The sequence below is a fragment of the Falco naumanni genome, chromosome 1 (genome assembly GCF_017639655.2).
Source record: "Falco naumanni isolate bFalNau1 chromosome 1, bFalNau1.pat, whole genome shotgun sequence".
Lineage (NCBI taxonomy): Eukaryota > Metazoa > Chordata > Aves > Falconiformes > Falconidae > Falco > Falco naumanni.
Window position 1 is genome coordinate 54,851,055 of NC_054054.1, and position 21,045 is coordinate 54,872,099.

The following is a 21,045-nucleotide window of genomic DNA, read 5'->3' on the forward strand; positions in this document are numbered from 1 at the left end:
CAGCAGTCTGAGGGATCAACAGAAAGTGCACAAGAACTAGCAGCCACATGGAGTTGGGGCACTACCCCACACAGCTTTCCAGGGAAGATCACATCAGCTCATTTCACACAGCCTGCCCTGTGGAATCAGTGCAGTGTGGTGGCTGCCATCTGCACTAACATGAGAGATGTCTACTTATTCAACGGAAGGTGCAGGTAATAAATTTTAGTAGTTGCCTTTGCACTTTTACAGAAGACAACCTTCAGTAAGAGACATGTAATATAGTCCAACAGGATACAATTTGGAGGAAAAAACAACGTGAATAACACTGAATTTGAGTATATAAATAATCTGGAGACGTTAGCTGCAGTTGTAAGCAATTAAAGCTGAAGAGCACAGTGACATTTTGGGATAAACTAAGTCATTTGTTAATAATTGGTATTAAAAACTTGGTATGGGAGTGAAGAGGAATAGCACCTAAACTTACTTTTGAACCCTATAATAAATGAAGTTGGAGACCTTGAACACAAAACACAGCACACTACACTAGACTTGGTCAAGTCACACCACAAGTCGCTTTTTAAAGTTCTAGAAAACACCTTTGCAGTTTAAACATAAATCAATACACTTATCATTTGGGTGCACACATCGGAGAACTGGCATTGATTAGAGTATGTCGGCATCCTTTATAAATACTGTTGCAAAATTTATAAACTTAGTAGCCTTCAAAAGTAATAAAGCAACAAATAAATTAGACCAATTGCATACATACATGAGCTGCTTGGCCGATAGTGAGCCCCTGGGTACCGCCTGCCCATAGTGCCAGTCAGCACATTACCACACGCTGTCAGCTGCTTTCAAAGTACAGATCGAAACGCTTAACTGTGGGAGAAGAAAAAAAAAAAAAAAAAGAAAGTGAAGATTTAGTACAACAGCTGTATCTTTTTCATTAAAATGCTAATGACCCCTACAAATTTCAGGATAACTACATCTATAAATTATTCATAGTCATGTTGTCAGAGGAGATGAACTGTTGTGCTATACATGCAGCACACATTTATTAGTAGTGGTTGGCCTCCATTAATAAGCTCACATAAATTTTAAGGCACAAAGATGTCTCAGGTCGTACAGTAGCTTCTGTTGGCACACGAGACAGACAGAACAACAAACACTGCAATAAAGAGCTTGCTTTTGCCTTCAAATACAGTTAGCCACTAGGTGAGATTTAGTAACAATGCCATCTTAAATTTTGTGAAGCAATCATTAACCAACAAGTTTATGAACAGTTTGTTATAGAAACAAAAAACTTATCCATGCTACATAATGCTGATCACCTTGAATCTGTCCCTAAAATCCAAAGTGTCTTTACAAGAATGCAGGTTATTTACTAGTGTATCAGTTTTCTTGAAGTATCAAAAACTGAAGTAAACAAGAAATGCACGGCACATCTCAGGGTCAGTTTGGAATAACAAATCACAAATCCAGAGTCTTAATTGAAATGCTACTGAACCTGTCAAATAACTAGCGTAAAATCTTTTAGTCTAAAAACAAGTTCCATTGTTTCTTTTGTTGGTTTAATACTTTGTACTAAAAATCAGCTTTCAGCTGATTTTCAGCTTTACCTTTTCCTTAGTCTATCTGAATAGCCACCATGTTCCTAGATATCTTCCAATGCACACTGCATGTCAACCACGCAATTTATAAAGATATGTTTCCTTTATTTCATTCTTTCCCTTCCTGGAAGGGTCAAAAAAAGTAGCAAATTCTGGGGAGCATTTTTCCCTGAGTCATTAAAGATTTTTACTGTCTCAGGCTGCAGCTGCAAGCATAGGCTTGCAGGTAAAGTTCTCCATTATTTCCCAAATGAGTGCTGACAAAGCACGTCCTGTTCAACTCTCTTCAATGAATGAAGTCCAGTGAATCAATGAGATGGTAGTCTTGCAACAAAAAGGAGAATTCTGTCTGTTACGATGAAAAATGAGTGGTAAACAGCAAAATTAACATCCAAACAGAAACCCCTGCATTTCTTTTGCAGGAAAATATGGGACAGCTCCTTGCCGTGGGCCAAACAGACCTTTCCAAACTTCTGTGGTGGCCTACTAATTCAACACATTACAACACTGTGCAAGGAAACCGGTTGCAGATGGTCGTTTCCCCTTTCTTATCTATAGGAATAATAAACACACACACACACACACACGTATTTATTAGTAGAAAAAAATTAAAGTCTCCCCTCACCCCGCATTCATCAACATTTTTAATTCCCCCAAATACTTATGCACCAAGTTCATAATTCATAGCAGAATACAGCAGAACAGCCCTTAGCCATGCAAGGATTGAAAAAAAATGTACTAAGGGGAAACAAAAATTATAGCTGGATGACAGCATTTACAATTCTTTTCCCTAGCTTCTGAAAGAACTGATCAGTATGTATGGAACTGAAAGATTACTCATTTTTCATAAACGTATTCTTGTCTTTCTAGAAAGCGTATACTTTTCTAAAGCGGTTGTCATACTCACTAAATTATACTGAATGTCTACACTCGGAAGCACACTATTCCTTCCCTATCTAGCAGCACAGCATTAGAGAGGGCTTTCTGTGCCATACCATAATAAAAAAACCTAACAGATATGAGCTAGAAATCCCAAACTCCACAATTATGCTCTCAAACAGCTGAATTAAACCAGAATATGGTTCTCCTAAGGAGGTGTGTCCACCATAGGAATAAACCACTCTTTGGAGAGGTCAGGTTGGACCCAAAGGTACAACCATTTTAAATACGACATTTTAAAACCACAGAAATCTCAGTAGAAAAGACAACATAAGGATGTATTTTCATTATAGCAAAAGTTTCATCAGTTACTACATAAAATGGGAACTGCAAAGATTTACAACCTGGATTAAAGCCAACTAACTAAAGTCAATTTAAAAGCAAATGCCACACAGTAAGTGAAGTTAAAATGTCCCGCAAAACAACAGTGGCACTGAATCGTATGTACCAGCAGGGACATGCCCAGATCAAGACAAAGATGCTGTTTGGGTTTTTTTTTCCTGGGTTGTTTTTTTTTCCCCCAAGAACCATCTTTGAATTGCGACCAGAATAGCCAAAGTGACCTGCCTTTTAAACACATCCATTCACCCAGGCAAATTCGGAGGGACTCGTGAGCTTCAGCAAGCTCAGTGAACTCCTACAGAAATATAAGTGACCTTGTTGGTATCCAAATGCCAAAACTAAAGCATCTGAAAACTAGCGCTTACTTTCCATATACATCCATGAGAACAGTGAACAAAATGCAAGGAGGTCTCAAATATTCCTTTTGGAAGATCCAAGTACAATATATGTACAGGTTTAGATGTCCACAACTGCACATAAATCTGAGTTAAACCTGAACGTACCTAATATGTCAGATCAAGTCTTCTTAGTATTAGTTTTTAACCCACTCATCCACATTTGTTTTGTAACAAATGTTTTTGTAGCAGCTTTCTAGGTTTTTTGATGATTATTCTACTGCAAAAATGCTTTAAATATGTTTTATAGTGATATTTACATCTTTCTAGTTACATTTAAAATTATACATACATAAATGCACATATAACTCTATGGTTTCTTTTCAAGAAGTATTTTGATTTGGCTCTCCCTGAAGATTTATTTTTTGTCCTTTCTTGGATGATCTTCCCTGCTGTGTTCCAGGTGACCTGCCCCATGCTGCAAGCAATTACAGACAACCACGGAAACAAAACCTAAGCACTACCATTGCATACCTGCCACCCAGGGGAGTACCTGAAAGATCCCACTTCACCTCACGCCACATGTTTTCTTGGAGCTGTGGTGACAGAGCTACCAGCTACACATCATCACCACACAAAATGAGGGCATAAATCATATTGCAGAGAGGCCTGCCATGACCTTCAGCTGAAACGGTCATCTTTCTAAGCCACTTTCTTTACAGAGCTTCTTTTTAGATTTTTGTAACTGCTACACAAGAGCTTCATTTTACTTTTATTAAACTTTTGACCCTGGGGGAGGGGGGGAACCTCAAAAAACCAAACTAAATTCTGGTGCCTTTCCTTTTTCTTTAAATGAGAGAGTCAAACCAAGAGTTATGTCTGTATAGTAGGCATACAGCATCAGGTTTGCTTGAACTAATTCCATTATCTTTTGTTTGAGAACAAAGAAGGCATGGCCCAACCTCCACACTTTTAATGGACATTAAACCTTTTCTGGGTTTCACCCAAATTTATTTGTTCATGCGTGCTGCTGCTTATGAGGGTATTAAGTGGCCAGCTGACTCCTTGACCTTCCCTGGTTCTCTCCAAGCAGCATTTGCTATAAGCACGTGTGCATTCAAACACAAATATAAGTACATTCATTCTGGCTGCTATAACCTCATACAATAGGTTGCTAGCAGACCTACCCTCACATGCCCAAGAAAAACAATACCAAAAAAAGCCGCAAAAGATGTGCAAATTACCTACAGAAGTCATCCAAGTCTTACTGACTACATCATTCAACGCTCACAAGGAACAGCTACACACAGCAGGGAAGAAAAAAGATTACCGCATGACATTTCTCAAGGTATCACGACTCAAGGAATTACATTCCAGCATTCTCTGGGTGATAATTCTGACAAACAGCACAATCCCACCTTTAAAGTCTTGCTTTGAATACCAGGAAACAGCCCCGCTAGGGAATGGGTAAGAGGAATGCCTTGCACTGTTTTAAGAACACTGGGCCACAGCTCCTACGTAAAAAAGGCCCACTATAGCAAAGGGTTCAGAAATAGGCCAATGTTTAAAAAAAAGTAAGAAACCAAAATCAGCCTATAAGGTTGGTGGATGGCCCATTTTGAGATAAGAAAGCATATCAGTATATACACATAAATTTTGTATACATATGTACATAATTGCATATATCATGTAAATACACTTCCCACTTTGCCTGCATGCAAAGCAGCCACTCAGAGCATCACCTATAGGACAACACTAGCAAAACACAATTTAAACAAGCAAGCAAAGTGCGCAGCCAGGCCATTAGGAATTTGTGCTGATGATTTCTGGATGCACATAGAGAGATGGTACATTCATTTTCTGTGCTGGGAACAGCCACTGGATGCAGACCTCTCAAGCCAAGCTGCCTACTGGAGAAAGCATAATGTTGTCTGCTAGCCAAATATTTCCTATCATTACAGGTGTGTCCTTTTTTAAGGTCATTAATGATTCGTACCCATTATTCTTCATCTAATAACTAACACCTTTTCAAAAACAGTTGTAATTTCAGGGACTTTTTTTTTTAAAAAAAATAAAAATTCTGTTACACAGGAGACTCATCTGCTTTTACAGTTTTGTCTGGGAGCACTCACATCCAGGACAATGTGATTTCCCATTGCTGCCTTTGCTGAGGCAGGAAGCCACTCTGCTTACCGAAGGACTCGCTCCACTTCATCCTGGTTCACTGGCACAGGATAAAAGCCTTCTGGGAACCGGAAGGGAAGACAACCACAGCCAAGGGGATGGCCTGCCTGCACCCCAGCCCTGCTGTGCTCTCCAGGGGTTTACCACACTTGGACCTGTCTGGGATGCAATGTAATCCAGATATCGGACATGCTCGGAGACTTGGTCCTGCCCAAAGAGCCTGGAGACTCCACCATCAACATTTCTCCTTCTAGTGAATTCACACAAAATCTTCTTTCTTGCAATCATTCTCACATGCGATTCTCTGTCCTGTATACTTTTTTGCTGCCTTCATGCCTCTCACTTCCCCCCTAGCAAGTTCCTATTTGGATGCTTTCCCTGTTATCCTTTTTTTTTTTTTTTAAAGTCCTTCATGAGCGCTTTTCTTATTCTTGGTTGTCTTTTCCAGGTACTCTGTCACCTGCCTGCTTAGTTAAGGTTCCCATACACCATATGGGGACTATATGGATGTTGTTAACCACTCTGGTCTGGGGGATATATCATCAGTGTTAGTCACTTGGACAAAATGTGTGTCCCCAGTGTCCTACAGTGTCCCCAGTTCATGTCTGAGGCTTTGTCATTCTGCAGCCAGATCACACAGAGCATGCTGAATTCAACTCAGTCACAGTCCCCTGACCCTAATCCCTGCACAGACAACACATACTTTACTTTCTAGGTAAAACACAACTGCTTTTTATATTTTTTTATTCTACATTAAATTATCTTAATGCAGAATTTTTCAACCAAACAGTAAAAGAAAGCATCAGGACATTTTATGTGCAACTATACAGTCCACATATTTTAACACAAAGAAAAACACTACCTGTAATACTGGCAGTTGAGGTGATTTGTTAAGTTAGAAGTAAGTTGCGCTCACACACAAAAAGAAAAGTTCAACATTAAGGCTGATCAGACCACTAGTGTCATGCTTTGAGCCTCTGGGGTTGCAGCAAGGTCAGGCTGTGTGCCAGAAGGAAGCCTGGCAAGCCATAGAGCTGTGTTGGAGTGCAAAGGTATTACACAATCAGAGCAATCATCACCAGGTAATGGAAATCTTCCCGTAAGGCCTAAAACAAAGAGCGATATTCAGGGTTGCAGTGATGCATTCTGAATCTCATTTACACCAAGATCAGTGAAAAGCATTTTTCAAAGCTGACTGTCAGGTAACAGTAATTCTAAAGAAGAAACAAGCAGCTCGTCATTTAGAGATGCCACTTTGCTTTTGTTTTCTGTGGGAAGCTTTTCAAGCACAGCTAGGTTTTCTGTTACAGCATTTCATCACTATTCCACAGTTCCCCCCTCCAGTACCTTGCAGGAATGAACATGATGATGTTGCTGCTGTCCTTCCAAGAACGGATGCAAAACTTGCAAAAAAAAACGGAACCAGAAAACCCAGAAAAATGTTGTAATTTCTATGTTTGCCAGCTCTCAATTAATTAATGTGATGACCTACAGCTTCTCTCTCCAAACTGATATATCTGCTAAACCAAAGATGTTTGCCAGCTGTTCAGACAGAAAAACAAAAACAAAGCCACCACCTTCTTCACCTTGTTGGTATCCTCCATTAAGTACTGAAACATAATTTAAGAGAATGACTTCATTTTATTACTCAAGACACAAATTCCCAGTTTACCCACCTTGCCAGTTTACATCTAAATGATCTAATCCACACTGCCTATTGTTTCACCATTCCGCTGGATCAATAAGCACAGCAGAACCCTCCAAACTGCCAGTAGACCAGGATTTCAAGCCAAGGCTGTTTCTAACTCCTATGGTTACTAGAAAACTCTCAAAAGACAAGTTGAGCATAAGATAAAGCTGGCTTCCAGGGTGCGAGGACATAAGAGAATAGTAAAGCAACAGAAACACACTGCACTGATACTTCTCTAACAGATCCTTCCACAGTTGTTCCACCACCAGCAGATACCTTGTATGACTTTCCTTATTGCTGTCCTAAGCAGTCTTTACTCTTTCTATCTTGAAAGCAAAATACCAAAAGAAAATCACAACAATTCTGTACATATCTTATTACTCATTCCTCCCGTCATCAGTTTCCTATTTTTATTTAACCGAAGTGCATTATATCCCCAGTCTGCAATGCAACAGTCACAGCATTAGCTGTTGTGGCTCCTTGGGGACCCAGTGGTAGCCAATGCAGTGCGGGTTGATTTTGAAACTTCAAGGTAGAGATTCTTCTAAAAAAGTTCACCCTATCATTTATTTTTTTTATATATATATATATATATATATATATATACACACACACACAGATAGATATAAAAAATACATACACAGCCCTATATTTATTATATAAATATATGGTTTATATCTAAATATATCAAGCTTTATATAAATTTGTATTTGTGTGTGTGTGTCTGCTTCTTGACCACTGGACAACCAGCTAAAATACAATTTACAGTTCACAGCAGAGGAACGACGCTGAAGCAAATGGGTACTTTAACAAAATGTTATTTTCCCTGTGGCAACGGAAGGCTGTAAGACACTAACACAGGCTTCCTCCATGCTTGATTTTGATCTCAGATGCAGTATACAAACTTCAACAGCCCAGACAAGCTGCTTGAAGTATTTTTCAGAGGCTGCAAAACCAGGAAGACTTCAGGAATGGACAGTTATCAAAGCTATTGTACAGGAGCTTTGATGCACTGAGGGAAGCACAAACTGTTTACTTCGTAGGAGTTAACAAGAGGGAAAATAAAGAAAGGTTCAAATAAATGGTTCAGTGGAAGCAAACTGGGAACTTCTCCTTCTGACACAGTAAGAAGGAAGGCAAAATACAAACTAAACCAAAGAGGGGAAAGTATCAGATTAGAAAAAGTAATTTCAGTTAATATGATCATTAATGATCTTGTCACAAAAGTTAGTGTAATCTGCTGGTGACACAAAATTTGGACTCTGCTGCAAAGAGAAAGATAGACTCACCTAAAGGAAAATCGGGCGCTAAGGAGCATAGTAGAAATGTAACGAATGTTACACAGAGCACAAGGTCATTCACTCAGGGAATCACTAAGAAATTCTGCTGTCAGTGTTTGGCTGTGATGCAAACGTTTGGATGTGATGGAAGAAAAGAGATCCAGCTACACCAGTGAAGTACTGACCTGCTCAGAGCTTCCACGGAGATGCATGCATGGGGGAAGGCAAATACATTCTCTGGTTACAGCCTTTCCCGCAGAGCTAGGAAAACACTGACACCATCGTGCGAGGTAATGCCCAGACCTCATCTGAAACAGCCCAAAGGCATCTGGTCTCTCACACACCAGGGATTAATGGAAAACACAGGAAATTGGATGATAACCAAGGTACCAGATTTCTGTCTTCGACAAGGATATTAACGGTTTGGCTTACAGCTAAACAAAGGCTGACAGAACCAACAAAACTTTAAAGTGTAATGTTGGCACAACAAATGAGTGCATGTAAACCAGTTACTGCTAAATTTAGGCTGGAAATTACAACATACCTAACATCAATGAAAGGTAGTCCAAGAATGGCCTTCCAAAAGGGTATCAAATCATCTAACAAAATCATCTCAAAAGTTATGAATTGTGTAATATGATGGGGGTAAGCACCTGAACAGGAGGTACTTTTCTCTGATGTGATTTTTTAAAAATTAAAAAAAAAAACACAAAACACACCATTGACAGTTTTTCTGTGGAATTCACTTAGAGGTTAATGAGAATCTAAATCACCACCACTGGACAAAAATCCAGCAGAGTTATAAAACTACATGGTTAGTGAATAACAAGAACATCCAGGGTACGAAGTGAAAAAAAATAATAATACCCAAAAAAATCCCAACAACAACCAAAAAAGAACCCATCCAAAAAATGCCACCAGATAGAAATACCCAACCCCAAAACCCAAACATCTAAGATGTGACCCTTCTAGGTACAGTTACCAAGTGCTGAATGTCTCAATTGACCATAAACCAGACAGCAGCTACAGTTCTAGTTGCATAAGCAGTAATTTCCTTTGCTGCTGAACTGAAGGAAGGACTAGAATCTTATTTATAGGAAGTAAGCAACTAATTTACATTTTTGACAAGAAAACAATTCAGCCCTCTGGGTGGGGTTCTGTTGGTTTGGTTTTGGGGTTTTTTCTTTGTTTTTTCACCACAGGGGTATGAAAGAAAAATAAATTGAAAGTCATGAGGAACTAACTCATATGGACAACAATGCTGTATTATCCAAATAAGAGTACACAAATTTCTCCTTTGTTTCCACTTTTGGCAGGTTTTATGGCAGTGCCATTTGATACAGAGAACTCTCATATAATACATCTATGGATTAAACAGTTGTTCATCAGCCATACAAAACCCCTCCACATTTTAGTAAATGAAGAAATGATGGAAAGAATAATTTCTGCATTATCACAGGAAAAAAATATTACTTTAAGATCAGGTAATAAGAAATTTAAAAGCCAGGAGTTTTGTATGTCTTTCCAGAAGGAAGCTACACAAACTACCTTTATAGCTCTATAACAAACCCTCATGATTAACGTAGCAGCATCATACTGAAATATTTCTGAAAACAGTTCAGTAGCAATTACACTGAGAATTATATTGGTGTTTCTCTCAAAGTACTTGTTTAGCCTCACCTTCCCTCAAAAACAATGGCTATAAGAGACAGCCACACCAACTAACGTAGGATGTGTAGTTTTATTTAACTAAAAGAGTATTTGAGACCCATGCCTAGCATACTGAGACAAAACTCCGGTCAGTCTTTCTACATGTTGAATGATGTACAGACATGACCCACCTTGCATCTGAATCCGGTTTTATATTAGTGTCGGTCACCACAATCACTTGCATAAACAGTAGTTGTGAGACAGGCTCTCATTAGGGCTTTTTGATTCTTTCCTCGAATCTAATGAAGACATGCATTTAGAATAATATAAGCATATTCCTGGGTCCCTCCTTCCCCTTCCATTCACAACCCATACTGTATTGACAACTGCTGCAATATAGTGTAAATTGTTCCCAAACTGACATGCCTTGTGCCGTGTTATCCTACAATATAGCAGTGCAGTGGAAAGGATTCTCAGCATTCAAAAAGAATGATCTGTTAACTGAGTCACAGGTCAAAATATGGTTCGTTATCTGCAGTTATCACATAAGAGTTCCACTTTCTTGATGAAAGAACTTAATTCTTAGAAAAAACCAGGTTTTTAAATAATTAAATGTCTGTCAGAATAATCAGAATAGTTTCATGTTGTTGCTGATGCTTCCTAATCCTGAGCCATGAATAATCACATTAAATATTGCAATCGTCTATTAAAAAAGCAATTTTATTTAACATTTTCTGAAATATGATTAATTTCTACCTCATGATACCATTTTTGATTTTTTGACAAATAAGATGAGTCTGGGGACAATAAACTACCAGCTCAAGACAAACAACCAGCTAAGATTCAGTTATTTCTTTTCAGGTTTCTCCTCTCCACAACACCCTCCCCCAAGGCAAGAGCTGTGTCCTTGGTTTGCAAGGACAATTGCTATCAGTATAGCAAGAACTTAATTTCTTTTTGAAAGTGTGATATACTAAGGTAGTAAAAAAGGCCGAACCGTGTCCTACACTACCCAGTACTACATCTTCTGCTGCTGTTACCAGTGGCAAAAGGTGATGATGAAGGATGACAGCACTGGGAGCAGAAGCACAGGCTATTCCATTTACCTGCTGCAATTTGAGAAGTTCCTCCAGGGTTTCCTTCACAACCTATTACTATTATTAACCAAATCAGGCACCAGAGAATTAGCCTGATCTTGTGAATCACATCTTGGACAAACAAGCAGCTAGTCTCTCCAGTCTTAAGCAACAACCTTCTGATAGCCTCTGCTGAGCCACAGAGAGGGATGCAGCACGCTAATGAGGAGCTACCATGGAGGTACTGCAACCGTATTTGCCAAGCAACAAGTACAATACATGATCTCAGCACCAAAACAGGCTGAATTGAGGTCAGTTAGAATGAGACCCATTAAACTGATTTCCTATAGGCTCCTTACAAGGTATCGCACAATTTGTGTCTTTTGGGCCACACTTAGACCTGAAGTTCAGGTTCAACCAACCTCATTGCTTTGTAGCCAACAGTTTTAAATGACTCTTAGTAAGAAACTGTTTAACTGAGGAGGGCTCACCAATGCAGAGGGTTCACCAATGCAAGTATATCCTGAGGTGAGAGCAACCATGGGTTTTCCACTGGCCTATGAAACAAGTTGCTGATTCTGGTTCAACTCCTAACAGAGAGACACACACACTACAGAAATTACTGTCTCAGCAGAAATACTGCAACAGCCATGAAAATTCTTATTAGCAGCAGAGATCCCATTGGGGTGTGGCGGAAGGTGCTGATATGGTCTGAAGGACAACCCTGAGCTATTGCTGCATCCACGCAGTTTGTATCTTGGCATGGACTTCCACCTTCAAAATGTACTCTGTAGACATGTTAAACATGTTAATTCAGTGAAATCTGGAAAAGAATTAGTCAATGATACAGCACCTGTGATCTCAGAGACAATGGGGTTAGCACTGATTCCACTGTGAGCATAACACCCATGCCTTGTCTGCAAGGCTTGCTGAAAGACTCTGAAAAGAAGCAATAGCTGCTCAGGCGGTTGAACCCACACCAACTCTATTACCTCCAAAACCCACAGTTAACACAAAATGAGTAACCTTTCCTTTTAATTTGAAAGTCTAGGATCTGGCAAGCTGTATCCGCCCTGAGCAGCTGGGGTGAGGAGTTTCAACTGCATTAAACAATGACTGAAGCCCTACTCCCCTCAGCTTGGCATCAAAGCAGTCTGCCATGAGAATGCTGATTGAAGATTAGCAAGGATGGCCTCCAAAGCTGCCTGCAAGACACCTAGCTAACGCCAGGCCAATGGCTGCACCATGCCCTGGCAGAGTGCTTCCTGACAGTGGAACAGAGGCTAGCCAGGCATCATGCAGCAAGGAATTCATCTAAAGATGCTTTGATGGACAGGCCTTTGAGGGAACCAGACATGGCTGAAAAAAGGAATAAGATGAATGAGGGTGACTGGTCCTATTAAGGTGAAGGTCCCCAACCCAACAGCTTCTTCCCCAAGGAAGAGACTGGAATCTTATTTAAAGAGAAATTATGAAACTCCTTTACTGATACATAAAATTTCTCAGGACAGCAAGAGCACTTACAGACTACTTCAGTAAGAAATATTTCACCACAGTGTAGCTTTATGGAGGGGGGTGCAGGCTGACAAACCCAAAAAACCTCTGAAATTTTTCAGGATGGGAAGTCCTTTGTAAATAAGGAACTCTCTGGGAAAAACAACATGCAGCACGAAAGATCATTTTCTAAATCATTGCCTCAGCTAGGTAGCAGCATTTATCTCCTCTCTACATTTTAACTAACCAGCTAAAGAGGAAACTCACAGGCTAAGAGTCTGCAGCTGTGCACCCCACAAGTAAAACAAGAACTTGAGGCATGCACAAGATCTGCATAGTGGCTACAAGGCTGGCATACATCTGAAAGCTCTACCAGCTCATCTCCACCAGTTAGGACTGTATAAAATAACACCCTTAACAGGATCACAGCAAAAGCCCAGAAAAGCGCTGGCTGCATGTCAGGAAGGTGGAACAGCAATCCTGATGGGGAAACTTCCTGCCTCTGGCAGCAAACAGTGCAGTTCCTCCCCAGGGCTCTGCCAGTGCAGCACAGGCAAACCTACAGGCATGCTTAGCCCAAACCTTCCAGCTAACAGCACTTTCTTTGTGGGTACACAACACCAGACTTCTCACGTATCTTATTTCCAAAGATGAGAAGCCCCCTGGCTTGCCAGGTACTGGGAAGTATGTCCCCAGCCTGTAAGGTCACATGAGAAGGAAGGGAAAGCCACAGCAGCAGATGCTGCTGGGGAGCGTGCCACCAGATGATTCCCACACACAGATAGCCTCAGCTGGTGCCACAAAGCAGCTGCTGCTGTGGGCCTCCCTCCCACTCCAAGACCCACACAGAACCATTTCAACACACTGCAGGAGACTGCACTTCTGCACAGAACACTGAAATCCAACACGGGTGTCCTCATTAACAGACAGTATTACTGACACCACAATGGAACAGCACTACCGTCAAACACCTCTGCTGCATACTGCCTTTTCTCACGAGGTGGCAGAGTAAGTTGTAGCAGTTTGTTGTACAAACACAGCTAATCTGCAAGAATGGATAAACCAAGAACTTCTCTTGCTGGAGTACAGAAGAGCTGCAGCAACTTTGTTAACAAACATCATGATAAAAAAATAATATAAATGCTGCATAGAAATATGGGTACCTCCAGTCTCTATGCTGGGAGAAGTCCAAGACCTCAGTGTTTGCAATGTGGGCCAAAAGAAGTGCAGAAAGAGGCACCCCCCAGCCCATAGGATCCCCAGACATGGAGCAGGTTACTTACTCTCCCCAGCTCGTTGGTGGAAAGCCTGTACCAGAGCACCAAGTCCTGGAGTCCTGGGAGCCAGCACCCCCTCAGGTCGCTACAGAAATCAGGCAAGCTGCAAAACAAAAGTCATGTATTACAGCTTTCATTTATGAAGAGTCAAGGAGGGATTAATGAACACCACTGAGCTCACAAAGGTGCAGGTTTCAGGCTATCAGAAGAAACCTACACAGCTACCTTCTGTGGCAGGGGGAGCCAGCAAGCCGGCGGGAGTCTGGGAATCAGATGAGCACAACTGACTAACCCAAAAAGGCACCTTCCATTTAAATCCTTAAAAACCATCTGCATTCAACAACACACACACAGGAGAAGTACAAGCAGAACAGAGGATCCCTATATTACAGAGCAGGGATCTTCCCACAGCAGGTAGGTGCTGCAAGCTGCTGTTAGACTATGACAGCTTGGGCATGTAAGAGACGCTGCAAAGCATGCTTTAAATTCTCTCTCTGCACTGCATTACAGACTTGTGGTTTTCCCCATGCATTAACACTGAATATCATGAAGAAAATTAACTTAGATGATAGAGATGAGCCCCAAGTTAGAAAAAAGCAGGAAAAAGTCCCCACTAAACAGCAAATTCATAACCTAGTTTAGAAAATAAAATGAAAAATCATCCTTTCAATTATGCTTGTGTTCTGTAGATATCAAATATATAATTTATTTTTTGTAAAGTCTGTATGCTGCATCACAGTCATTCCCTAACTGTTCCACCCCCTGATAAATGATTACATTAATGCTATGGGGTTTGGTACTGAAAAATATATCGGGATTGTTGCCACATAGTGACAGAATCAAGGTTATCTCCCCATCAGAACATACTCCATCAATGGCAGCAGATCTGTCAGTCAACTGTGTTCTAGGATTGAAGATATTAGTCAACTTTATATTTGTTCTCCCATCTGGAGAAAATAAATATGGAAAACTGAAGATACAAAGCTCATCTGCTGCAGAGTTTAAGAATATTTTTTTCTTTCTTAAAGCTAAAACCCAAGTAAATCAAGTCAAACTATACTCCATTTTAAAAGAGAGATTTATTTTTTCCTGTCCTTATTCTAACAGAAATCCAAGAACTATAAATCCTAGAAAGTACTAAGAACAGATCATTCAAGTGAGCTAAAAATGTTCTTGTTAAAAAACATATTTGTAATTTGGAAACTTGAAAATAGACGTTTTTATATGCCAGATGAAAAATATTTTTTAAATCTAAAGCTTTTTGAAGAAATCAAGAAAATATACTCATTTTCATTTCAATAATGAAACTTTACTTTTAAAAAAACCTCTTCAAGAGGGCAGGAGGAAAAGAGAACAATGCTCATTAATATTCTAGCCCAACTAGCAGGCACATTTGTGGACTTTTGTATCAGATGATCAGTTTTCAGCATTCAAGAGACATAAAAGAAAAAAAGAGGAAGAGAGAGAAAACACACTTTGTGTTAACACCTTCATACCAGTAAAGCCAAAAAACTAGAGATCTCCTTCTGTCTGAGATTCACAGGTTTTATATAAACAAAACTTTCTGGGTTAAATGTTAAGACCCCAAACTTCTCCACAGACTGGGCATACATGCTAGCTTTTTTCCAAATAATTTAAGGGCTTTCTTCCCAAGATAAACACAGATGCATCTGTGCTGGCACAGCCATTTTTATAATTAACCCTCTTCAACCTACATATGAAACCTAATTTGTTCTAAACCATGTCCAGTGTAACTGCAACAGATACAGTAGTTAATTCAATTAAAAAAATAGACAGCAGCTCAAAAAGTATTTTATGTCTGAAACACGACAATTTTTCAATCCAAACTAAAATGGGATCAGCTGCCAGTTCTGGGATCAGGGGAAAGGCTGAAACACAAAATAGAGGTCTCAAAGGTAAGAATGACCAAACTCTCCATCAAAACAGCAGATAGAAAACTGAAAAACAAAGTTTCAACAAGAGACATCTGACCTCTGATCTAAAGGGATGTTAACACTGATGACAAATGCCTAAAACTGTGCTACTGCACACCCAACATTTTCTATTTCCCAGATGAGAATCTCTCCCCACCCTGTCTTCCCTTCCTTTGTATCCTGCTGAACATGTCCACCTCCCCACCCACATTTTTACTATGTTGCCTGCCTTGAAAATTGGCAGACTTGAAAACGACTCAGATTTGAAGAGAGGAATTTTTTTTCTTTCTATTTATAAAAATATTACAAAGAAAAGCTCAGCCAGCCAACACTGCAGCAAGCTCAATCTCCCAGATCTATGCAATCTAGAATAATTCATTTAGGACTTCATTAAAAGCAGTAAAATGGAAGGCAGATAGCATGCAGGCACTGATACCCTTCTTAGAAAATGAATTACCAAATGTTTAACGCCCACAGATGACAAAGTAGGAACATACTGTTACAATTAATGAAATAAACTGGCTGGGTGAGGTTATACTAGGTGCAAGTTTGAAAAATTAAATAGTCCCTATTCCCATCTTTTGCAAAGACAGGGCAATAAATACTTAAAGTAGGCTTGACATTCCTAGGTACTTGGATTTTCATGGGACACAGACCTGAGATCCAGTCCTCAGCTAGCCTCAGAAACAAATGAACTGACAGATGCCAGCGTGCAACCTGATCTTGGGCGCATCACAGAATTACCGTTAGAAATAACAAAAATCACCCTGCTGAGATGCTAGAACAAAAGCTTCTGTCATTTCTCAACACAGAGACAAACATCTACCTGATAGACTCCCTACAGACTTGCAATGTCCAAACTCAGACCAAAGTTACTTTCTTGAGGTTTTGCAGGAATTTACCAAGCTAGGAATCACTGCAGCTTTTTTCCTTCTGCTCTGCTGCAGCCTGTGCTTGTGCCTGGTGGCTTCCTGCCAAGAGCTAAGGAGGTTTGCAGGTTTGATTGCTCTCCCTTCCAAACTCCTTGCTCTTGGTAAGGAACTTCAAGGTTTAAGTTAAATATGAAAGAGGCAGGTTTCCAATTGCCAAATTTCAACTGGAGTCATTCAGCACCAAAATAGGTTTTATACTTCGGTAACTTTTTTCATGAAGCACACACCATATAAATAGTGTGTTCCTCAGCAATAGCATTGCATTTCTGTTCTTGGCTTTAAATCAGAAAAAAACTGCACCAGTGAGGTTCTCAGGTGCTTCTGCTGACTTAAACAGAGCTACTGTGATTTAAATCCACTTAATCTAAAAACTGACACCAAAAAATAAAAAATATTCCCCAACTCTTCCCCCTTGCCCACGGGGCAAGTGCTTCTTGGATGGTCCCAGAAGACAGCAGACAGCCTGGGCTTGGGGGTGGCGCGTCCCTCCAAGGAGAGCAAGATAGTCTTCTACTTCTTCACATCAAAAGCTTGTTTTGTAGGAAAATAAACCCAACTATTTGCTTCAAGGAATACAAATATAAGGATTACATCACGCTGAAGCCCTCCTCGTGTACCCCTTATAGTAATGGCTATATATTGCTAACAGCCTGCAAGCCTGCCTGTGTTGGGCAGGGTAGAAGGGTATAAAATCAGTAACACGAAAGTCGGCAGGGAACTGGTGGCTCTGAGAAAAATAACTAGAGATTTCCAAATTATTGTGCTTTTAAAATGGAAGCACAGTTATGAACTCATGCATGAGGTTGAAGATATTACATATGTACAGTATTCATCATAAAGAGATGAGTGAACTGGTATCAGTATGAAACTGGCGACAATTTTCATACTGCAGTTTTCTCTAAGCACACACAGACATGTCGGCATGCTGCATTTACATTATCAGACTGAGGACTCTGCCTTAAATTGCTTTTTAAGCAGGAATCACAGGATCTCACATACTCCTCCATTAAAATTTCTACCTCTCCCTCCAATTTAAAAATGGAAGAAAGTAGTAGTCTAGCATAACATCAATAATTAATAAGTACAGCATGGTCATTTATTTTAGGGACAAATTTTTCTCTTTCCTTCAAGAAAGAACACTACCAATTTCTAACTCCACTCCATCAGACAGCCTCCTGGTGAGCCTCATACAAGCACCCTGAGAACCCAGGCTGCTGCGGCTGGTTTCCGAAAGGAGGAGAAAAGGAGAAGCTGAGTTTTGTTCTGAGGTTTCTAGGGGCGCGACTCTGGAAATAGTTTAAAAGAAAAAACAAACCAACAAATTATGATATTCTTACAACATAATGACAGGTAAAAGACTCATTAAAAACAGGGTGGAGAAGGCTGCTCTCCTGCCTCAAGAATCCTCTGATGTTTCTAGCATCTACCTTCCTGTGTCTGCATCTTACTTTCTTTGACAGCAGTTTTTGCCAAACGCACAGAAGAAAGCATCTTACACATTAATTCACTTACCGCCCTAGCAGGCCAAAAGAAAAATAGCATCACTTACTTAGATGGCATTTTGCCTTCCCAAAATCTTGAAGCACAAAATTTTGAAGGGAAGAAGTATTTCTTTCACAATTACTGGCTAAAACACTGAAATGCACGTTTTATGAACTCTGAGAAGTCCAACAAAACTGATGAGATTTGGTTATGTGTTATTTAAAGGAGGGGTCCCACTCTTCCCCTTCCAGGTTAAAAAGCATATTCTGGATACCCTTCCGGAAAGGACAGAAGATTGGTTGGGTCCTCCTGGGCCAACAAGGAATGTGGACAGGGGGCTTCTGCCTCCCCACAACATGCACTGATCGAGGGATCACTACAGAAGACACTGTGAGGAAAGTCTTCATATTTATGAGCAATACCCAAGTCTGCCCCCTTCATTTCAGTGATTCTTTTTATTAGAAATGTCCAATGTGGATATTGGAAGGTGGGGTTTGTTTTTCCTTTTAAAGTTTTGTACAGAAAGGGCTGGGCAGGGGACGAGTGGGGTAGGGAGGAGAAGAGGTAAGAAAATTTCCTGTCACGCCAGTCTGGACCAAATCTGTATTTTTATTTTAGCAAATCTTCACCACCATCGCCCTCAAATTATCAACACAGACCTCCATGTCACCAGTGACTGCTCCCAAACACCACAGGGTGTTACACTGGTCCCCTGGCTGCTTTTCTCAAGTCTTACTGCTTGCTGAGCATTGCTGCACAGACACCAAAGCAGAAGAAAAGCACTGGTTGACACTGAAGCAGAATTCATGTTCAGCCTCAGAGAGGCTAACATCTCCCACTGCTCAGCAACAGCTCCCGCTCACCTGGTCCTGTCAGATTGTGCACCCCAAAAAACCCATTTTGATTGTGTTGTCCTTCTATAGTTACACGTAAATCATAATATCCTACCAGTAAAAAACTTATGGAAATACCCTACCCTTAGAGCCTGTGGACTTGGCACATCCACTGCTGAGTATTTTCAGCTTCCTAAGGTCACCAGTCACAAGTGGGGCCACCAGCCCTGTTCAATACCCTTATCAACCATCTGGACAAGGGGATCAAGTGCACCCTCAGTCGGTCTGCAGAGGACACCAAGCTGAAGGGGGGAACATTCATCTGCTTCAGGGTAGGAAGGGTCTGCTCCACACGGGGAGCTGGACAGGCTGGATCCATGGGCCAAGGCCAGCGTATGAGGTTCAACAAGGCCCCGTGACGGCTCCTGCACTTGGGCCACAACAACCCCACACAACGCTACGGGCTTGGGGAAGGGTGGCTGGAAAGCTGCCTGGAGGGAAAGGACCTGGGGGTGCTGGTTGATGGCTGGCTGAGCGTGAGCCGGCAGCGTGCCCAGGGGGCCAAGGCGGCCAACAGCATCCTGGCTTGTATCCAAAACGCTGTGCCCAGCACGACCTGGGCAGTGACTGTCCTCCTGTACTCAGCACTGGTGAGGCCCCACCTCAAATCCTGCGTTCAGCTTTGGGCCCCTCGCTGCAAGAGGGTCACAGAGGTGCTGGAGCGTGTCCAGAGACGGGCAACCAAGCTGGGGAAGGGGCTGGAGCACAAGCCTGATGAGGAGCAGCTGAGGGAGCTGGGGGTGTTGAGGAGGAGGATCAGGGAGTTCTTCCTGCTCTCTACAACTCCCTGAAAGGGGGCTATCGCGAGGTGGGGGTCAGTCTCTTCCCCCAGGTAACAAGTGACAGCACAAGTGGAAACGGCCTCAAGTTGAGCCAGGGGAGGTTTACATTGGATATTCGGAAAAATTTCTTCGCTGAAAGGGTGGTCAAGCATTGGAACAGGCTGTCCAGGCAGATGTTGGAATCACCAGCCTGGGGGTATTTAAATATCAAGTACATGCGGTGCTCATGGTTTAGTGATGGACTTGGCAGTCCTGGGTTAACAGTTAGACTTGATGATCTCAAAGGTTTTTTCCAAACTAAATGATTCTATGATGATTCTAAGGTGAATCAGTAAGCCAGGTCAAGGAGCTGTTCCAGTAAGACACATGCTGTTCTGGTGCTAGGCCTCAGCAGACATACATCCAATGTGCAAAAGCCAATGGAAGTGAGTATAGAAACATCCTGAACACAGCTCCCGCACTCCAGCAGGCGGTCTGCAGTGCATGAAGCATCACTCAAGCAGCACAACTAAGCCTTGTGTTCCTCTTTTCTGTCCCTAAGTCTACCCCTTCTCTCCAGCTTTCAGCATCACTGCTATCATGACTTGCAGCATGAACCTGACAAGTAGCTGCTATTAGCAAATTGAGCAGACACTTGGGCTGAGGCTGACCGTTTCTGGGTTATTATGCCAAAAGTGCAGCACAATTGACATACAGGGGTACATATCGCTCAACAGCAACTCTTTAAGTACAGTCCAAATAACACCGCAGCATGTTTTCCCCCCAGTGGATGGCAATCAAGCTGTACCTTGTGTTTGCTCATCCCTCCTGACCCAAGCTTTAGAGCTCACAAAAGCCCAATGCACAATTTGCTGCTAGCACTTCAGCAGCAAAACAAGTGTGCTTTGAAAACACTCAACCAGCTGAGTTAAAAAGAATTAAAAAAAAAAAAATTAAAAGCAGAAATAAACAAACTTGAATCAGTATTTGAGAACAAAGCAGCCTGGAATTTCTCTCAAAAAAATCTTATTCTTAGCACGATGGGGTGCAACTTAGCTAGCTGAATAATTTTCCAAACAAATGTTAATAAAACTTATTTTCACACAGGCATCACATTTTAAGGAAGGAATTGATAGCCTGGCAATTCATACTGATACATGTGACAGAGACCAACCATGAGGGTT

At 41.1% G+C, this 21,045-nt stretch overlaps 1 protein-coding gene across 12 annotated transcripts in view; it reads right to left on the reverse strand.

The window, feature by feature from the left end:
• The window catches only part of APBB2 (amyloid beta precursor protein binding family B member 2), a 190,667-nt gene that overhangs the window by 113,445 nt on the left and 56,177 nt on the right, over positions 1–21,045 (reverse strand). For all 12 annotated transcript variants that reach the window (XM_040594575.1, XM_040594567.1, XM_040594547.1 and 9 more), the window contains exons 2-3: positions 13,866–13,962; positions 752–861 (exon numbers count right to left, since the gene is read on the reverse strand). In XM_040594575.1, the coding sequence (XP_040450509.1) occupies positions 752–797 (46 nt within the window). In that variant the 5' untranslated portion in view covers positions 798–861; positions 13,866–13,962. The remainder of the gene's footprint in view (positions 1–751; positions 862–13,865; positions 13,963–21,045) is intronic.